We start from the raw sequence: 22,380 nt of genomic DNA, 5'->3' as shown, positions 1-22,380 counted from the left end.
TATCAAAAATACTATAATGTTTATGTATCATATTTATCAAAATATGGGGGCAAAATAGTAAATTTTTTACACGGTCGAGTTCGAACTTCAAATTATTCGTCTCATAAGGCTCACGAGTCTTATCAAGCCGAAACTTTTTTTTAATATAAATATATTTTTATGTAAATATTTAATATTTTATTTATATTTTATATATTTAATAGAAGCGATTTCAAGCATAATCTATCATATTTTGAGTTTTTGTCAATATTTGGTGAAATTGATTCAAGATTTCGAGCCGAACTTGAGGCGATCGGACTATTTACGACCTGAGTTTCAAGCTTGATTTGAGATTCGGTTGAAACCGAGCTTGTGCTCGAGCCCGAATATTTTTAATCGAGTTCGAGCCTGAATGTTTTCGACTTGGCTCGGCTTAATTATAGCATTAGTTGTTGTACACAACTATAAAGTTAGTATTTTGAAGTGAGTTAATTACACAAGTCTCGATAATTAAAAAAATATTATTTTATGGTAATATAGTATCAACAAGTTAATATGGTAACATAATATCAACAAGTTATTTATTTAATGGTTGTAATTTGTTTATAAATAAAAAAAATTATAATCTCGTTGTTGTACATGAGTATAACGTTTGTACATTGTAGTGAGCTAATTACTCAAGTCTTAAAATAATTCATTTTTATGTTACAACCAGTCAACCATGATTGATACCCGGTTGCGTAAAAAATAGATATGGATTGTTTGTCATTGATAATGTGAATACCATATATAAATTATAGCAATTTATTTCTTACATAATTTTAATTTTTGAATAATTATAAATGCATGTTATCTAAGTAATCAATTATCTCACTAGATGTTAATAATGATTATACATGTACATAAATTAGATATTTAGCATATAAATAATTGAACCCATCATAATTTACTAAGAGATGTAACATACAATAATTTACATGCTAACACACACACATACATATAACTTAATCTTACTTTGTTAACAGTAATGTAAATAAAAAACTAACATTTTCCCGTACATACATACGTTGAATTTCAAAAACTAATATTTTTCATTAAAATCAACTTTAATTTATTGTATATTATGATTGCAAGTCATTCTGACTTCAGTTATGCATTTTTTTTATCTTTTTAAATTGAATAAATTAATTGTAAATTAGTAGTTAACTTAGTAATAATATAGAGCAGTACATACAGTTTATTTAAATAAAATTCAAGATTTTGGTCAACTCTGTATTCAACATATATGTTAATTTGTAGTTTTTTATTTGTAAACATACTAACGACATTCTACAGATTAAGTTTAATCGTTTCGTTTTAAACGTACACTTACTACCCTGTTTATATTCATTCATTAAATATAAAAAAACGGGTAAGAAAAATATAATATAATAATAGTTGAGGGGATATTCACCCCTAAAAGTGAGGAAACATTCGAAACTTCTAATGTTATAGAGGGGGCATGGAGCTTGTTGGAAAGAAATTTTATCTCCATTTCTTCAAAATTTGACTCAAGAGCCTATATACGGATATTGTTGGAGTTGCTCTACAAACATTATAATTACACGATGAATAAAAAAACTCTAGAAAATGACTCGTGTCTCGCACGAGTTATGATGCTAGTATATAATTAATACAAAATACTCAACAATTTTCATGGACAAGATAATACTCATTGTGAGATTCACCAGCATTATATAATCACATATTCTAAATATTGAATTTCCCATACTTCAGGTTGCGAGTTGGTAAAGCTTGGTATATAATTAATTTTTTTATAAAATATCTCATTGTACTATAGTGGGAGATTTTTATCTCATTTTATATCTTCATTAATTCATTCTCAAAGATGATAAATCGTAACTATATCTTTGTTGGTGATCAATTACGCCTTACAAGCAAATAACATATTTATCAGTGAGAAGAACTGCAGGTTCTTCAACAAAAGTTCATATAAATTTTAATTATTATTCGTATCTTTATTAAATTGATGGCTTGACTGGTAATGTTCAACTATAAGTTATCAATGAACCTCTGGTTTACTTCAAAATCAATTTCAGTAATTTTATAAAAACTATTCTTCAATTGTTTGGGAGAGTACAATTCCATCAATTATATACATGCCCTTTCAGGTACATGCTCTTCGGGAGTCTTATACAAGCTCTTCAAGAGCCTTGTATTTAAAAATATATATAATGAGACATTCTATATAATACCCCCCCCTGAATGACTCATATTAGATTTTAGGTATTGATATTAGTCATCTTTATCCCATTTAAGAGAAATATTTCTTATACACATGGTAAATATACGATCAAAAGTGTTTATAATATCATGACCATTGCTACGGGCATGATCGATATCCTTTAATTTTCTAATTTTGTCATATTTACTCAAAGGAATGGAAGATTGTCATTTGTTGCAATACATAATCTTTGTATCAATAATTCAAATTTAATAAAACATAATTAGTCACAATATCAACTCATGATTGTAACAAACCAATTTCATAACACTGTATCTGCGGGATACTATTTAATATATATTTATTCAACTAAATTCTATTATATCCAAACATCACATTATTCTTTATATAGATCCATCCTCCAGGGAGATTATATCATTTAGGATACAGTCAAAATTTGAATAATATACTAAATATATCATTCTTTTGGAATGTAAACAAGTGTTTAAACATATCAAAATGTGTGATAAAAAATAAAAAAAAAATTATATAGAGACAACTTCTGGTTCTTAGTTTGATGCAACTTCTGGTTGCAATCATATATAGTCAATCTATTAAAAATAACGTCAAATAGGTGTTGTCGATAATACAAACATCATTTAATTTAAGTGGGATAAAAAAACCACTTTTACAAATGTTATGTTTAAATCACAAAGGCAGATAGTGATTTTATCATTTACCAAGATATCATATAAAGATTTTGAAATATCACTTATCTGAAACATGCAACTCTAATATGTAATATGTGAGCAAGGCAACTTAACACAAGTGACATAGTGTGTACGCATAATCCTTCTCTTTCAAATCATAATATATAAAATTTTGATTATCTCAAAATTTGGGATGACCTCGAAATAAAAATATTAAATATGGGCATGCAAGGACCCATGTAACATATATTAATATGATATACAAAGACAAAGACTAGAGGGTAAGGTCGTACAAATTTACATAGATAAGAATGATATGGAACTTTCATCTTTCTCAGAAAAAAATTAAGTCATTAACTAAGCTTACTACCAATTTAAACTCATATGAAATAGATAATGGCTTGAATAAAATCCATTTTTAGAATAGAAAGGGGCACATGACTCATGACCTTTTAAAGATTAGGGCAATTTAATATATACTAATCATGTACAATTTTTGAATTAGAGAGTCGCTAATAACTTGTGATTTTTTGGATTCATTTTGAATAAACTGATCACATATATACAATATAAATTTGTCTTATATCCTATTTGTCAAAATAAAACAATGTAGTATGCGAGAAAGAGAACGCAAGTGAGAATCATTACATATTAAGTGAATTATACACATATTTGTGAGTGACATAATATATAAATCTATAATAATCCATATAAGGTAATTATCAAAATTACATATAAAACATGATCACTGTAAATATAATATGGCATAAAAAATATGATTTTCATTAGTAAAAACAAGTATCTTCACAAATATTCAGATTCCAAGAGAGACGAGAACAGAGGTCCAAAATGATTCATCCAATTCCAAAAGGGTCCAAAACAATTTATTGAAATCCAAAAGAATTATCCAGATCCAAAAGAGTCTAAAACAATCTACGTAAATTTAAAAGTACGTATTCAAAACAATTTACTCAAATCCAAAAATATTCAAATAATGTGTTTAAATCCATAAGAGACTAAAGTATATAAATCAGTTTATACTAACTCCAAAAACTATATATATAATCCATGTGATAATATCCACATATCCAAATCGATCTAGTCGAAAATCAAACTGTAAAACATGTAAACATATAAAATTATTCATTTTATGTACATCTGGATGAATTCACAACTTACATGTATCATATCAAAAATACTAACTAGTTTATGTCGTAGAAAATTAAGGGATTATTCCAAAACATCCAAAATCTCTCAGATGTACAACTAATTTAGTATAATTTTAGGAGAATCGCAAAACTAACATCATTCAAACATATACATTTAGTATAGTACCATAAAATGAAAAGAATAGTGAAGGGAGACTTACATTAAAATCTTACAATTTGATGATCAATTTTCAAGAAAGTCTTTCAAAGACCTCCAATATCGGAAGAACAACTCACTCCTCGTAGAAAAAAAATCTTCATTGGTCAGCATATTGAAATTTTAGAAACTATAGTCCTTTTGAATAGAAGGTACACCAATCATACGAACAAAGTGAAAAGACATATAATATACGTACAAAGCCAATCATGCTGATAACGTGTTATGAAATATAATATAAAATAAAGAGAAATATATAATAGAGATTTTGAGAGGGAGAAATGATGATTTTCATATATTGATGTGTCTTTACATTCTCAAGTATCATGCCTATTTATAGGCTTTACACAGTGTTCCAGAAATCGCCGATTTCGGCGATTTATCGGCCGAAATATCAGAAATTTATCAACTAACGATCTTTTAAGGCAAAATCGGCGCACTAAACGTATTCTGCATATCGGGTCAAGATTCGGTAGAAATCGGTCAACATCAGAGCTGTAAAGAAAAAGTCGGAGATGTAAGGAAACTACGCTTTTTTCCGGTGGAAGCTTAAACCATTAACTGGAAATTCGTTTTTATATACAAGTGAAAAAACCGATGAACATATGCTAATATAAGAGACGCGAAAGGAGAGAAGACGATAATACTTAAGAAAGAGAGAGAGAAGTGGTAGATGGAGAAAGAAAGTAGATGCAGATGTTAGATGAAAGGATGGGGACGATGGGAGGGAGTGAACAAATGAAATCCCTTTTTGTTTTATATTCATTTACATATAATTTATGCACTTTCAATGTTTTTTTTTTCATATTTTCAGTTTTTTATTAGCAATTTTTTATTTATTTCAATATTTTTACACATAAGTATTAATATTTATAATATAAAAATAATTATATATATTTGTATATAAATTATATTGGTCTAATATAATAAATATTATAAATTTTAATATTAAATTACATCCGATTTATTTCCGATTTATAATTCCGATAAATCGTCAGTTTCCGATAAATCGTAAATCGGTACCTCAACCGATTTGGTCCGATTTCCGATTTCTATAACACTGACTTTACATGACATAAATTATAAGAAACCGGAAAGTCAAAAGTGTAGAATTGAAAATCTAAAGGTTTTGTACATGAACGACCAAAATGTTTGTATATGAAAGATCAAAGGACATCCACATAATTTAATTATTTATAACACCATATATACTAGCATAATTTCCCGTGCGAGGCACGGGTCATTTTCTAGAGTTTTTTTATGCATCATGCAATTATAATGTTTGTAGAGAAAGTCCAACAATATCCGTATATAGGTTCTTGACTCAAATTTTGAAGAAATGGAGATAAAATTTCTTTCCAACAAGCTCCATGTCCCCCTCTATAACATTAGGAGCTTCGAATGCTTCCTCATTTTTAGGAGTGAATATCCCCTCAACTATTATTATATTATATTTTTCTTACTCGTTATTTTATATTTAATGAATGAATATAAACAGGGTAGTAAGTGTACGTTTAAAACGAAACGATTAAACTTAATCTGTAGAATGCCGTTAGTATGTTTACAAATAAAAGTTACAAATTAACATATATGTTGAATACAGAGTTGACCAAAATCTTGAATTTTATTCAAATAAACTATATGTACTGCTCTATATTATTACTGAGTTAACTACTAACTTACAATTAACTTACTCAATTTAAAAAAATAAAAAATGCATAACTGAAGCCAGAATGACTTGCAATCATAATATACAATAATGTAAAATTTACATTATTGTTAATATTAAAGTTGATTTTAATGAAAAATATTAGTTTTTGAAATTCAACGTATGTATGTATGGAAAAATGTTAGAGTTTTATTTACACTACTGTTAACAAAGTAAGATTAAGTTATATGTATGTGTGTGTTAGCATGTAAATTATTGTATGTTACATCTCTTAGTAAATTATGATGGTTTCAATTATTTATATACTAAATATCTGATTTATGTACATGTATAATCATTATTAACATATAGTGAGATAATTGATTATTTAAATAACATGCATTTATAATTATTCAAAAATTAAAATTATGTAAGAAATAAATTGCTATAATTTATATATGGTATTCACATTATCAATGACAAACAATCCATGTATATTTTTTACGCAACCGGGTATCAATCATGATTGTAACATAAAAATGAATTATATATTTTTAAGACCTTATCATTGATATTCATGATTTGTTTTAAAAATTCAAAAGAAAAATTGTATTTATATCGTTATTTAAATCGTTTTTAAGTTTCTTTCATTACGACTCTAGTATTTCTTCATATAATAATTTGATAACATTTTATACTATTCTTCTAAAATTAAAAATTTTCAGTTCGATAAAGTTTTATAAATATCAGTTGAACTGGTTAATTCCTTTAAATTATTGAACAATATATGTTTTTTGCTTAAATAATATAAAATGTATTGAATCAAATGCTATAATATAGTATAGATATAACTTTTATTTGAATAATTCAAAATATTAAAATAGTTCAAAATATCTGTACAATATTATCTTGATTAATGAATATTATTGATCTAAAAGAATTCTTTTTAAAAAGTTAGTTTTTTTAAAGTGAAAAATGAAAATAATCGATTTAATATGTAATCGTAGTTTTAACAAACCTAGTGAGATCTCATTTCAAATTTCAAATATTCTTAAAATTGGGACAAATCCCAAAAATAATAATGCGTTATCAGTGAAATTCGTAATTTTAATATAAATAATCAATTGACTTGATTTTATAAATATCTCAAACACATTAATTTATACTAATATAAGATATTAAAAAATTTCACATTATTGGTAAGATATTCTCGCCGAACTTGTAATTTAAATTTATTAAACATAAAATGTGACGATGTTTTTCGGCCGGGTCATGTAGTCAAATTTCGAGTATTTTTTGAACAATGAACCAAGTTCTAAAATACATCGACTCATTATAATTTGAACTTATCTCAATATGTAATACCAATATAGATTATTTATATATAAGCGATTCTATATTCAATATTTAAAAAAAATTATATATGTACATTTTTATAATAAAAAATATGTTAAAAATATATGAGATATATTTTCAAACTAAAAAATGATTAATAAATAAGATAATAATCCATTTATGTATCATGCCTAATTTTATATCTGGATTCAATTCTTTAAAATTAACTGTACAAATATTTAACTAACTATCATTTTTTTGCGGAATTCGAGTAAGTATCTTTAAAGTTAAATAAAATATTCATTTAGTACACTTACATATTATGTGTATGATAAAAAGCATATGTGACAATATGATGTACTGGTAAGAGGTTGTATAGTTGAATGAAAAAATGAAGTTCGATTTTCACAAAGCACATATCTTTTATATAAATATTAAAAACAGAGATAATTTAATCTATTTAATAAGACTTTTTAATCCCAGTAATTATCCCTCTTTCTCCTGTAGAGTTTAGATTTAGATTTTGGGAGCGTACTATGCCATTTTATATCATTATTTTCTCTTAAAAATAACAACTGTAATTAAGCTAACGTTTAACTCACACTAATCACACAATCAAAACAACAAACCAGTCAAACACCCCTCTAATCCACGTCAAAAAAGTAACCCCCAACACACTCTTTACGTGCCTGCCACATCACCAATCCCCCAACCAATCCCACCTCTCCACGTGTAATAGCATTAATAACAAACAGCTCATTCCAAACCTTCCCTCTCTTCATTACCATTAATAAGAAAGTCGTTTATTTTCACCCTCCCTGTCTGTACACACCACTCTTTCTCTCTCACACACTTAACACACACTCAAAAAAGCAAGTCTAGTGAGAGAAAACTCTAGAGAGAGAAAGCTCACGCCAATGCTCGCCGGAGGCTTCTGAACTCATTTCCACGGCTGATTTTCCGGTAACTTGCCGTTAATCGTTGTTTTTGCTTTTCCGGCGCCGGATTTGTATTTTCCGGCGACTTGTTAGTTATGAAGTTGCATTGTTGTGTATTGCTTGTGATTTTATCTTTTTGGAGCTTGTGAGTTGATTTGTGTTAGCTAGGGTTTGTATATTAGTATGTACTTTACCTTTTTTGGATTTATTTTTGTTCTAGGGTTTCCTTTTGTAATGCGGTTATTTTAGTTATTTTTCGTGTCGTAAAAATCGAAAATCGGTTCGAATCGGTATTATTGGAGTGTACTCGAAGTATTATATCGGAGGAATTAAACTGGTATTTGTAATGTTAGCAATTGTTGTGTATGTAAATTTGTAATTAGATTAGTGTAGTGGCGATTGATTTATTTTGAAGTAATGAATGTTTGTTAAAAAAGCGTAATTACTAATTAGCATTAGCTCGTGTTTTTTGATGTTTTTAATTTAATATGTAAGAGGTTGTTTGGATGTCAATTTCGGATGGTTTTGATTGTCTGTTTGAGTTTGTTGCTGGACCAAACAATGTGTTTAACTAGTCTTTTTCTTTTTCGTGGTTAGGTTCAGGTAAGTTGCTGATTTTGTGGATATTTATGTATTTTTTGGAGTTTGAGGGAGGAGGTGGTGTTTGAGTTTAAGCTGTAGGTTGAAGATGAGAAGGTTGTTTGTTTATATAGTAGTTTTGTTGTTCGTTGCGGGTCATGCAAGATCTTTGAACCCGTCACTAAATGATGATCTATTGGGACTGATTGTATTTAAGGCGGATATTAAAGATCCAGATGGAAAGTTGGAATCTTGGAATGAAGATGATAATAATCCGTGTGGATGGATGGGAGTTAGATGTAATCCTAGATCTAATAGAGTCACAGACTTGACTCTTGATGGTTTTGGACTTTCTGGAAGGATAGGCCGGGGGATTCTCCAACTTCAGTTTCTCCGCAAGTTATCACTTGCTAATAATAATCTTACTGGGAGCCTATCCTTTAGTCTCGCACAATTGGAAAACCTGAGGGTTGTTGACTTGAGTCAGAACAGTCTGGGAGGACCGATTCCACGCAATTTCTTTAGCCAATGTGGCTCACTACGATCAATTTCTTTGGCTAATAATAAGTTTTCCGGACATATTCCAGATAGTCTGAGCTCATGCTTTACACTTGCTACTCTTAACTTTTCCGGGAATCAGTTTTCAGGTCTGCTGCCTTCTGGGATATGGGATATGCAAGGACTTAGGTCTCTTGACCTGTCAAGTAATCTGCTTGAGGGTGAGTTACCAAAGGGCATTGAAGGCGCAAACAACTTGAGAGAAATACATTTGGAAAAGAATCAATTAACTGGCGAGGTTCCAGAGGGAATCGGTAACTGTTTTCTGCTAAGATCAATAGATTTCAGTGATAATTCTTTTTCAGGACTGATTCCAAAAACACTGCAGATGCTTACTTTGTGTAATAATCTAGATTTAAGCAGAAATTCCTTTATCGGTGAACTCCTCGAATGGATTGGTGAAATGAAAAGCCTAGAGAGTCTGGATCTTTCTGAAAATAGACTTTCTGGACCACTGCCAACTTCATTAGGGAAGCTTCAGTCTCTTAAATCACTGACTCTATCCATAAACTCCTTTTCAGGGAGTTTACCTGAGTCGATCATCAATTGTGTAAACCTTGTCGTGGTAGCTGTTAATCGGAATTCATTGACCGGCAATCTTCCTTCCTGGTTGTTTGGATTGAGTTTACAAAAAGTTGATTTCTCAGAAAATAAATTAAACGGAAACATAGATACTTCGTTGAAATCTTTGACGGACCACTCTCACCAAAACCTTCTAGTGTTGGATATATCTAACAATTCACTGACAGGTGAGATTCCATCTGCCCTTGGGGACATAAGCAGCTTGCAATACTTAAATTTGTCTAGAAATTCTCTCAGAGGTGTTATACCAGATACTATTGGAAAGTTAAAAGCTTTGGATGTTCTTGACCTGAGTCAGAACCAGCTGACTGGAAGCATTCCCACGAAAATCGGAGAAGCTGTATCTTTGAGGAAACTGTTGTTAGAGATGAACTTCTTGTCCGGAGATATTCCTACTTCTATCGAAAAGTGTACTCCACTGACATCACTGTGAGTATTTACTTATTGTATGATTTCATTATCTCTTAATACTATTTTAAATCATGGGTTAGTAGCTGCACTTTCACCAGTCTTTAACGGGCTTACAATTATTCTTTCTAGATTACTTTAAAATATTTCTTTCTATCACATTTTGGGCCAATACGTCAATCTTCTTTATATAGCATTTGAAGATTGCGCCCCCTGTTTAATCAGTTATAATGTAGCGTAAGAATCTTTTGCTAAAAGTGTCATTGTACGTTCATGTGGTTTTTCTTTACTTAGGCAGCAGATTTTTAAAATTATAAATACTTTGCCATTAAAAAGTATATAATTCTCATTGCCGCTATTTTGTTGCAGGATACTGTCACGTAACAGCCTGACTGGATCAGTTCCTGTTGCATTTGCGAAGCTTACAAACCTCCAGACTGTTGATTTGTCATATAACAAATTCACCGGAACTCTACCAAAACAATTGGCTAATCTTGCCCACCTTATTTCCTTCAACATATCACACAACCAGATTCAAGGTGAACTGCCTGCTGGTGGTTTCTTCAACACTATATCCCCATCCTCCCTATCGGGCAATCCATCTCTTTGCGGTGCTGCAGTCAATAAGAGTTGCCCTGCTGTCCTTCCCAAGCCTATTGTCCTTAATCCTAATTCTTCTGATTCCAATCCAGACTCAATCCCTGTCAATCCTGGTCACAAAAAGATAATCCTTAGCATTTCTGCCCTTATTGCTATTGGTGCAGCTGCCACGATTATTATTGGGGTAATTGCCATTACTGTTCTCAACCTCCGTGTTCGATCCACTACATCTCATTCTGCGGCAGCTTTTCCACTATCTGGAGGTGACGGATTCAGCAGTTCTCCTACCTCGGATGGCAATTCTGGCAAGTTAGTCATGTTTTCTGGCGACCCTGACTTTAGCACAGGAGCACATGCACTGCTCAATAAAGATTGTGAGCTTGGGCGTGGTGGCTTTGGAGCTGTTTATCGAACTGTTCTTAAAGATGGGCGGTCAGTTGCCATAAAAAAGCTAACCGTTTCCAGTCTTGTCAAGTCGCAAGATGATTTCGAAAGGGAAGTAAAGAAACTAGGAAAAATTCATCATCGCAATCTTGTGGCCCTTGAAGGGTATTACTGGACTCCATCACTACAGCTCCTTATATATGAATTTGTTTCTGGTGGAAGCTTGTACAAACATCTTCATGAGGGATCAGGAGGGAGCTCTCTTTCATGGAATGAGAGATTTACTATTATTCTTGGAATTGCTAAAAGCTTGGCTCATTTGCACCACCAGAACATTATTCACTACAATCTGAAATCAAGCAATATCTTGATTGACAGCTCAGGAGAACCAAAAGTTGCGGATTCTGGTCTAGCAAGGCTGTTACCTATGCTAGACCGTTACATTTTGAGCAGCAAGATTCAGAGTGCACTCGGCTACATGGCACCTGAATTTGGATGTAAAACGGTAAAGATAACCGAGAAATGTGATGTATACGGGTTTGGGGTTTTGGTGCTGGAGGTGGTTACTGGTAGGAGACCGGTTGAATACATGGAAGACGATGTTGTAGTACTATGTGATATGGTCAGAGGGGCACTGGAAGAAGGCAGGGTGGAGGAATGTGTTGACGAGAGGCTGAAAGACAAGTTTCCACCCGACGAGGTTATTCCAGTAATGAAGTTAGGCTTGATTTGTACATCACAGGTGCCTTCTAATCGGCCAGACATGGCAGAGGTCATCAACATATTGGAACTGATTAGATGTCCTTCAGAAGGCCAGGAAGAGTTGGTATAATTACTAACTAAACTTAATGTTTCAAATTTGATAGTTTGTTGTTCGGCGAAAAGGAATCCGGTTCTTTTGTTCAAATGGTAGATGAGTATTATTGAAGTTTGAAATCACTCGCTTAGTTTCCCATAATTTTTCTCTTCACCATTAGGGTACGTTTTAGCTTGTGGTTGTAGTTCCTTATCCAATGTTAGAGTTGGTTATCGGATTCCTTTTCACCGGGTCCTTTATCGCGGAGTCTTGGATATTTTTACTGGCTTTACTAATTATTATCTTGTTCCTCTTCTTAATACTATTTGTTGCTACATTGTGCTTGAAGATTAGTACCCATGACATGAATATTACCAGAATGTCTCAAACTTGTTGAACTCCCATGCTTCATGTAAGAGATGGTACTTGGCAATTCCTGGTAGAGTCAAGAAATGTGGGATAAAAAAGGTTGTCATTGCATTTGTCAACAGAATAGAAAGAATTATTTGGTATTGCAGCTTTTACCTTGTCCTCTTATGGTTGTCCTCTTGTGGTGCAAAATATAAAGAGAGATCAAAATGATAATTCTTAGAATAGAGAGAAACTGTATTAATTGCCCAATATAATAATTCAATATAGTATAGAAGTCAAAAGTGAATTGACAGTCTAAAGATTCTTGATGACAACCTTGAAACTAGCATATAATCTAAGTGCCTATTATAATAATAATATTGCCATCAAAGATGGTGCATGAAGCATAAAATAGACTATATAGAGGATATGTAAATGTTGCAATCTGTCTTTTGATTTTTGGGGACGAGATATTGTTATTAGTAGTATTATTATATTTTAAGTAGCATGTGCATAGATTAGAGAAAATGAGTTGTGTCTAATGCATCTAGGGCTATAGCTATAAAGTTGAACTTAAGTATAATAGATGGTGTTGGGTCCAAGGGGGGAACCTAACCGATTGTCATTATTCATCATACTTTGCACATGGCACTTCAATAGAAATTGTTTAAAATGGTTACACTTTTGATCATTGCAAAAGATAAACAAGTTGTTGCCCCCTTCCCTACAAGTCACTGCAGGTCCGTAAGAGATTTTTAGTAGTTCGACTTATATTCTACATCTATAGCCAGGTGACAATATTAAATATCGGATATAATAGAAAAATCAAACTCGAATTCGATACGACATATATTCGAGTTTCGAACATATATCATTTCGAATTCAAAACGGCTTTGGGGTTTATAGATTCCGGAAAACGGTGAGATTTTCTCCGGATAAACAAACTCTACATTTTGCTGGAGTTGCTTTGTTACGGATAAAGAAAGATATGATGAGGGGTGTGAACAAATTGGTAAGCACATGGTAGTGGAATATTGGTGCAGAAATGTTGGATAGGCGTGGGGAGAGTGGGAGTACACTCAACACTGGGCAGTGCTGCACCTTGTTCACATCAATAGTCAAGAAAGTATTATAAGCGTGAAGGGGGCTCCAGTACTTTCCTGTTGTGATGGGTTATAATGTTTACTTTATTAAAAAGCTAAATTTCACAATTAAGTGCTCTTGGTTTGCCACCCTAATTGTAGCTTTTGATCCTTTAAAGCAAAAGGATGTGCTACCTTTTTTTTTATGTAAAAAAGGATGTGCTACTTATTTCATCCAATTGGCGGCGGTGTCTTTAATTTATATGGATGATTTATTAATAAAAAAACTAAAATTTTAAGCTCCTTTCTTAAAAAAAACTTAGTTTAAGATTTAAAGTTAAAAAGTGTCATGTAACTAATATGTAAATGATTATTTAGGTATTTGAATAATTTTACTTATAACTTCGTGATTTTGGTGATATATTTGGTAATTACTCCCTCCGTCCCGCTGAGATATTTATGTTATATTCAACACGCATTTCGAGTTATTTATAAAGTATGGTTTCATAATGTTTTTTTCAATTTTTTTTTAATAAAAGTTTAAACATAAAACTTTTATTCAAATTTTTTTAAAAAAATATTATAAAACTATACTTTAAAAGTGTGCCGAAAAATAACGTAAACAATCCGACGTGACGGAGGGAGTATAACTTTTAAGTTAAATATTTGTTTTCTTAAATATTAAATTTTTATTGCAATAATTTTAAATTAAAAAGACAACATTTGAAGCATGGTTCTTGAAAAATTAAATAAATTCAACATTTTGTAACATGTAGTAAGAGAATAATGTTTCCGACATTATCTCACCTAAATTTTCATAGATAAAAAAAACTTAAATAAAGACGTGAAGATATTATTGTAATTACGTAAAACTACATTAATTTTATACTTAAAAAAACTACACCCTCTACATATTAAATAGATTGTTTAGGTACCGAAGCGTTTACATCGATATAACTTTGTGACAAATCCATTTATAAATAATAAATAAATTCATGAGAGGTAAATTTAAAAAATTGAAAATAAAAAAATCTGTAACCTAGTAACCAAAAACAAATTTATCAACAAGTGCATGTAAATTAGAACAAAGGTTAATAATGTATTACAGGTCAAATATGTTAAAGTAACTTGTGAGATAAATATCGCTTTATTTACGCAGTTTTTAATTATTTTTTGAATAAAGAGAAATGAGCAGATGGAAGTTAGGAGAAAGTACACGAAGGCTAACATTTTACAAACGCTCGTGAATCACCGAGTTTTCTTATTTACCCAAATGGTAAGCAAGAAGTGCAACAAGCCAAAATACAAACACAACTTCATTTTAATTATTTTTTTATTATAAATTTATTGTTATCAGATATTTATATAAATATATTTAAATTAATGTTACGATATAATTAATATATTATAAATATTAATATATTAACGGAAACGACAATATTTATAAGACAACTAATAGGAATATCTTGGATTATACTTCATTCTTTTCCGGATGTACCTGAATGAAGACGTAGCTCAGCCATTTTTCCGATCAGCTTATTTGGTCATCATATTCTTCTCTCTGAAACTTACAGATATGGCTGAATCATTCCTTGAAAAATATCCATGTGAACCATTCATATCTCCCTAGGGCCTTATTATGTTTATTATGTATGGTTTCATATAATTATTAATATGCTATTGTATTATACAACAATATCATAATAATAATAATAATAATAATAATAATAATAATAATAATAATAATAATAGTAATAGTAGTAGTAGTACTATTATTATTATTATCATTATTTTTTTTAAAAAAGTTTTATAATAGTCTTATATCTTTTCATTAAAAATCATAAATCTCATAAAATTATGTTTTTCTAATTTGCAACATAAAGCCTGATTACAATTTAAAAACATGAAAATTCGTACACAGATTTTTTTTTTTAAATCATCAAATGAAAATTTTGAGGAAAAATGGTTAAATCACTATATAATATCATTCCAATATTATGGTCTGAATTTTTTGTCAACAAAAAAATTATTTTCAAGATTAAATATTAGAAATAATGTCATTCAGATATTCTATAAATATTGTATCAAATGATATCATTGTTGGTTCATATTGCTAATTCATTTAAATTATTCAGAAATCTTAGTCATTCAATTGATATTTGACAAATGACCCCTAAATGAATTTAAAAGAAGTCGTGTTTACTAGTCTAGTAGAGTAGTAGTATTTCTTGTACAAGTAATTTGCATTTTTCTGATCAAATGTTACTTTTCATAGCCGCTTAGAAGTGAGTTCAATAAACGATTTTAGACTAGCCCAACAGTTTATTTGCCATAAACTAATGAGTCCAATAAACACATTAGATATTTAAGATCAGCCCAACGGTTATTTGCAATAAACTACAGCTTCACTTTCACCAGTACAGTTTAGCCCAACCCAACCATCCAAGGGCCCAAGAAATTTAAGCCGAAAGGTGCGTGCAAAATAGAACGAGCTTAACTGAAACTGGCATAATAACCCGTGCGAGACACGAGTCATTTTCTAAATTTTTTTATGTATCATGCAATTATAATGTTGTTAGTATAACTCTAACACTATCCTTATATTGGCTCTTAAGGTAAATTTTGAAGAAGTTGAGATAAAATTCCACTCCAACAAGCTCCTTGTTCCTCTCTATAATATTAGGAGATTCGAATGCTTCCTCACTTTTAGGAGTGAATACCCCCTCCTCAACTATTATTATATCATATTTTTCGTACCCGTCTATTTAACATAAATGACTTTAATGAGTAAAAAGATAGATAGAGAGTAAGTTTAAGGAGAATTGTTGGAGAAAATGTTTGATTTTGATAATTAGGAGTTAATTTATTTATATTATTTGTAGTGAAAATGCAATAAGGTTGTTAGAGTTGCTCTTAGTTGTTTTTTTATTTGTAAATGTTGTACAATGTCTAACGTATATCAAATATAAATTGATTGTTTATCAATGTGTATTATTTTCATACAAGACATTACCAAATTATACAATGTTTCCAATATAGTCCATTAAGCAAAATATATATATTTTTGTTTATGTTATATAATTTGTATTTAATGAATGAATATAAACAAGTTAACCAGTGTACGTTTAAAACGAAACGATTAAACTTAATCTGTAAAATGCCGTTAGTATGTTTATAAAGAAAAAGCTAAAAATTAACTATATTTTGAATACAGAGTTAACCAAATTTTTTGAATTTTATTTAAATAAACTATATGTGGTCTATATTATTACTGAGTTCACTACTAACTTACAATTAACTTACTCAATTTAAAAAGATAAAAAATGCATAACTGAAGTCAGAATGACTTGCAATCATATAATATACAATATTGTAATATTTACATTACTGTTAATATAAAATTTGATTTTAATAAAAAATATTATTTTTTGAAATTCAACGTATGTATGTATGGGAAAATGTTAGTGTTTTATTTACACTATTGTAAATAAAGTAAGATTAAGTTATGTGTGTATTGTAACAGCCCGTACTTCCGGATTATTAAATCTAAACCAAAACTAAAATAAAATACAATTTACTAATACGAAAATCTATTACAAAGGTCACTATTACAAACGCGCAGCTAAAAGCGGAGTCCAAAAGTCAATCTACTCCAATTCTAAGGTCCTCGAACTCCAATCCTAACAAACTCGAATCTTAGACGAAACCTGAAATATTAAAAGAATGACCAGCGAAGTCCAGCAAGCAACTACCGTTTGACGGCTCAGAACAATATTTTAAATCTTTTTCGAAAACAGAATTTAAACATGCTTGACACATAACACAGATCACACAAAATCACACATATATTCGATAATAAGGTGAATAAAGATGCACACGATATAATCAATAATCATAATCAAACACATTCTATAATCCACATAATCAAAATTCTTAATCAATCAATAAATCTTAATAACAAATTCTTATCTTTAGTCCCACAGTCTTAAATCACACCTTATGCCACACTTTGCCAGTGACCGGCATCTTATACTTTATGCCACACTTTCCAAGTGACCGGGTTCTAATTCTTATTCGATGGGGGGCTAGTTCACGTCCCTCGTCAAGTGCAACCAAAGCTTGACAAGGTATCGATGTGTTCCGGAACGTGCGCAAATTGGTTCTAAGTTCTAAGTATCACACTGTCCAGTGATCGGATTCTAATTCTTATACGTGATTAAGACTGGGGATTTATTTGAATTCGTTTCTTATCAATCACATATTAATTCCATACATACGACAATCAAAACAAAAATTTGAGCACATGAATCAAACAATATAAGATACATTACACAATAATACGGAGCAATAAAGATTCACTTGCGTAATCAAACAGATAATTCAAGTTTCAAAATATATGGAACAACAAATAATCACTTACAGAACACGTAAGCGATAAATAATACAGAGCAACGAAAGTTACTTGCCTCAATCACGCAAACAGATAATTCACATTAGAATACACAATCAATCCTTAGCAACCCATCAAAAACGAAACATCTAAAATCTCGATCTTCTCCATGACTCAAATTCTGATTATATCATTATTGAGCCTTTTTTTACCCTTTAAACGACGTTTTCTTGAAAAACACAAAGTACGAAAGTTGTAGAGAACGAAAAGATCTTTCCGAAAAATCCAGAATCACTGAATTCCGACTCACGATGAATTTACTACAGATTTTACAAGATTTCTAATTTATGAAGAAAAGCCCCTACGAATTTTGATATTAAAAATGAGGAAAACGAATATGATGTATTTATAACGATACAAAACCCTATATCTTAACCTACAAGCTATCCATATTAAAATCTGATCCAAATTTTAGGCCCAATAGTCTAACCCAATTTTAAATCCTAGTCCTTATGTAATTTTAATCCTTTTTATTCTATTATTCTTTTATTAATCGAATTCTAAAAAATTACGGGATATTACATGTATGTATGTGTTAGCATGTAAATTATCGTATGTTACATTTCTAAGTAAATTATGACGGTTTCAATTATGTATATGCTAAATTTCTAATTTATGTACATGTATAATCATTATTAACATCTAGTGAAACAATTGATTACTTAAATAGCATGCATTTATAATTATTCAAAAATTAAAATTATGTAATAAATAAATTGCTATAATTTATATATGGTATTCACATTATCACTAAAAACAATCCATATCTATTTTTTACACAACCGATATCAATCATGGTTGTAACATAAAAATAAATTATAAATTTTTAAGACTTATTATTGATATTCATGATTTTTTTCAAGAATTCGAAGAAAAAATTGTAATTATATCGTTATTTAAACCATTTTTTAAGTTTCTTTCATTATGACTCTAATATTTCTTCATATAATAATTTGATAACATTGCATACTATTCTCCTAAAATTAAATATTTTTCAATTCGATAAAATTTTATAAATATCATTTAAACGGGTAACAATATATTTTTTTTCTTAAATAATATAAAATGCATTGAATCAAATGCTATAATATAGTATAGATATAACTTTTATTTGAATAATTCAAAATATTTGTACAATATTATCTTGATCAATGAATATTGTTTTTCTAAAAGATTTTTTTTAAAAAGCTAGTTTTTTAAAGTGAAAAATGAAAAATAAATCGATTTAATATATCATCGTAGTTTTAAAAAATCTCGTGAGATCACTTATCAAATTTCGAATATTCTTAAAATCGGGACAAATCCCTAAAACAATAATGCGCTACCAGTTAAGTTAGTAATTTTAATACAAATAATCAATTGACTTGATCCTATAAACACCTCAAACACTTTACTTTATATTAAGATAAGATAATAAAAAATTTCATACTATTGGTAAGATATTCTCGCCGAGCTTGTAATTTAAATTTACTAAACGTAGAATGTGACGATGTTTTTCGGCCAGGTCATGTAGTCAAATTTCGAGTATTTTTTGAACAATGGGCCAAGTTCTGATTTCAAGTTCGAAATAAACTAAAATGTATTGACTCATTATAATTCAAACTTATCTAAATATGTAATAACAATATAAATTATTTATATATAAGCGATTCTATTTTCAATAATTTTTTTTAAAAATATATATGTACATTTTAATTACTTTTTATAATAAAAAATATGTTAAAAATATATGAGACATATTTTTAAACTAAAAAATGATTAATAAATAAGATAATAATCCATTTATGTACTATGCCTAACTTTATATCTAAAATTCAATTCTTTAAAATTAACAATACAAATATTCAAGTAAATATCTTTTTTTTTGCGGAATTCAATTAACTTTCTTTAAAGTTAAATAAAATATTCATTTAACACATTTACATATTATGTATATGGTAAAAAAAACATATGACAATATGGTGTAGTGGTATGAGGTTGTATAAGTGAATGAAATATCTCGAGTTCGATTCCCACAAACCACATATTTTATATAAATATTAAAAATATGGGTGGTTTAGTCTTTTCAATTAGAATTTTTAATCTCATGAATATTATACCTCTTTTCTCCTATTATATATAGGAGAAGAGATAGTTACTTGAAGCAAGTCCTCATAACAAATATTGTAAGGATTTTGAGTAAAAACAGTGCTTCAACTAGAAATGTACAAAAGGCCACCTGATCGAATTTTGACTGGACCTTAAAATGCCCGAGTTTTGATTGAACCGAGAGTTTCGGGCTTTGACTTTACCGGGTCAGACCGGGTTTTCGAGAAATATAAGAGTCCATTTAGGCCCTCGAGACAGGTCTTGCCGGGCTTTTTCTTCGGGATGGACTTTTTTTTTTAATTTAAATCGGATCGAGTTTTATTAGAGATTCTGAAAATAATATATGTTAGCAACTAAATCATTGCAAAAATTTATTAGTTTGCATGTAATATTTTATGAAAACACTATTTCATTAAAATCATTTAAGTTCGGAAAAAAATGAACATATTTATATAATAATATGTTTTATAAATGTTATTCAAATATATACAGTGTACATAATATATCTTCTTTCATTTATCATACAATAAAATATATAAATAGTATTAATCATGAATATGTAAATATATATGTGTTTAAAGTATTATTTATATTTATAGTAAATATAAATATATAAATATAAGTCAAATCGGGCCAAAGATCGGGCCAAGATGTAGCCCAAATTTTTAAACGGGACATGTTTTGCGTAAAATTATAGGGCTCGTCGAGGCCCTAAGCCCGGGCCGGACATTGACCGAATCGGGACGGACCTGATTTTCGGGCCCAGACTTAGTAATCCATTAAAAAGTTAATAGCACCATCTCATACCTTATTAATAAGGATCCACCAAAAATCCCTTATTTTGTTTTTGTCAACAAGTGTGGCGCCCTCCAAACCCGGGTCAAAAGTTTGGGGTCCATAACACATACACAATATATAACCTGTATAAGAAATATTATTCGCAATGACCCTGCTTCACAAAACCACAGATCGCAACAGGTTAAAGTATGAAAACAAGCCACAACCTTAACTTTTATTACAACGTACCAAATCCCGATTAATTTAACTTACAACTGACAATAAAATTATTCTTACAACCTGACTAGCTCTCTACCGCATGAAGCTTCTGCTAGCTCGATCCAACTCAACTGGAACCTTAGCCCGCACTTTGGACTGAGGAATTTCACTATCATCCATATTCTTTTCAACTGTAAAATATATGAAAGAATCACAATGGTGAGCTAACTAGCCCAGCAAGTCATAATAGTGATAACTGAGGTTAAACAATGTTCAAATGGAATGCTTCAGAAGAATTAAGTTTATTGTTAAACAACCATTAGAATTGGATATTCATTTTTAAGTTTTAAAACCAAGGGTTAGGCTGCTGATCAGTCAACCACTAACCCCGAGCAAAGCACACAACACTGCTCTAATTACTGGATCCAAGTCACATATTGGCCTATAATCGACCACGAATTTGGTCTGACCACGAATCTGGTCCTTATTTAGAAAACTATCCAATTCTAAAACAATTCAGTATGACAAATGATATACTTCAATAAAACAAAATCATAATCAATGATAATCAAACACTTGAATAAAAATGTGAAGAATTTCATGGATATCACAAGGGTATATCAGGGTAAGTATAAGAAACAGTTTTTCAGTTTGTACAAGGGTCAGGTATTAGACCAGTAATGATTTTTCAGGGTATGGTTCTTTGATGTTATAAATAATGATTAGAGTATAAAAGTTTCTGTATTTTCAAACAATTCTCTTCCAGTGTTTGGTGTTTTGTAGTTATACATTTGGGGAGTAGTATTATATTTATATGGTTCGGTGTATAAGGATCAACAAAGGATGGTTTACAAAGAATAAGGCTTATGGCTCAAGATCAAGAAAATCAGGGTTCAAGGTTAAATAGTTTAAAGCACTTGCAATATAAAACATGAGTTATTTTGAATAATAGCGAAATGTTATGAAACAGTTTGAAAACATTGGTAATATATCTTGAAGAAAAGTTCGGAAATACTTGCCTTACAGGGCTTTATAGCTATTACTGATCAACTCTGAGCCGACTCTATCGCTCAGGCTTTAACGTCCAACCACTAGATCCCATTGGATTAAACTTCGACACTCAGGTTTTTCTGTTAAAACTCTGTTGAGCTTGTCGACTGACCACTAGGTTATCTTTAGTTCATCGTCCACTTTCAGGTTCCCGACTATAACCTACAGGGTCGAAATACCCTACGTTAGACGTCTAGGTATGCTTGACATATCCTCAATACCAATTTTACCCAACGATATTCAAACCCGACTCGTAA

At 30.1% G+C, this 22,380-nt stretch overlaps 1 protein-coding gene across 2 annotated transcripts; it reads left to right on the top strand.

The window, feature by feature from the left end:
- Positions 1-8,059: 8,059 nt before the first annotated feature.
- LOC141689607 (putative LRR receptor-like serine/threonine-protein kinase IRK) lies at positions 8,060-12,428 on the top strand. Of its 2 annotated transcripts, none has more exons than XM_074493957.1 (3): positions 8,060-8,224; positions 8,803-10,347; positions 10,696-12,428. In XM_074493957.1, exons 2-3 carry the CDS (start codon positions 8,888-8,890, stop codon positions 12,140-12,142), a joined length of 2,907 nt encoding a protein of 968 aa, XP_074350058.1. In that variant the 5' UTR covers positions 8,060-8,224; positions 8,803-8,887; the 3' UTR covers positions 12,143-12,428. The 2 variants fall into 2 exon arrangements, with proteins under 2 accessions (XP_074350058.1, XP_074350057.1); XM_074493956.1 differs by having other exon boundaries at positions 8,797-10,347.
- The last annotated feature ends 9,952 nt before the right edge of the window (positions 12,429-22,380 follow it).

The sequence above is a fragment of the Apium graveolens genome, chromosome 10, assembly GCF_009905375.1.
Source record: "Apium graveolens cultivar Ventura chromosome 10, ASM990537v1, whole genome shotgun sequence".
NCBI lineage: Eukaryota > Viridiplantae > Streptophyta > Magnoliopsida > Apiales > Apiaceae > Apium > Apium graveolens.
This window is presented reverse-complemented; position numbering and strand designations above follow the sequence as displayed.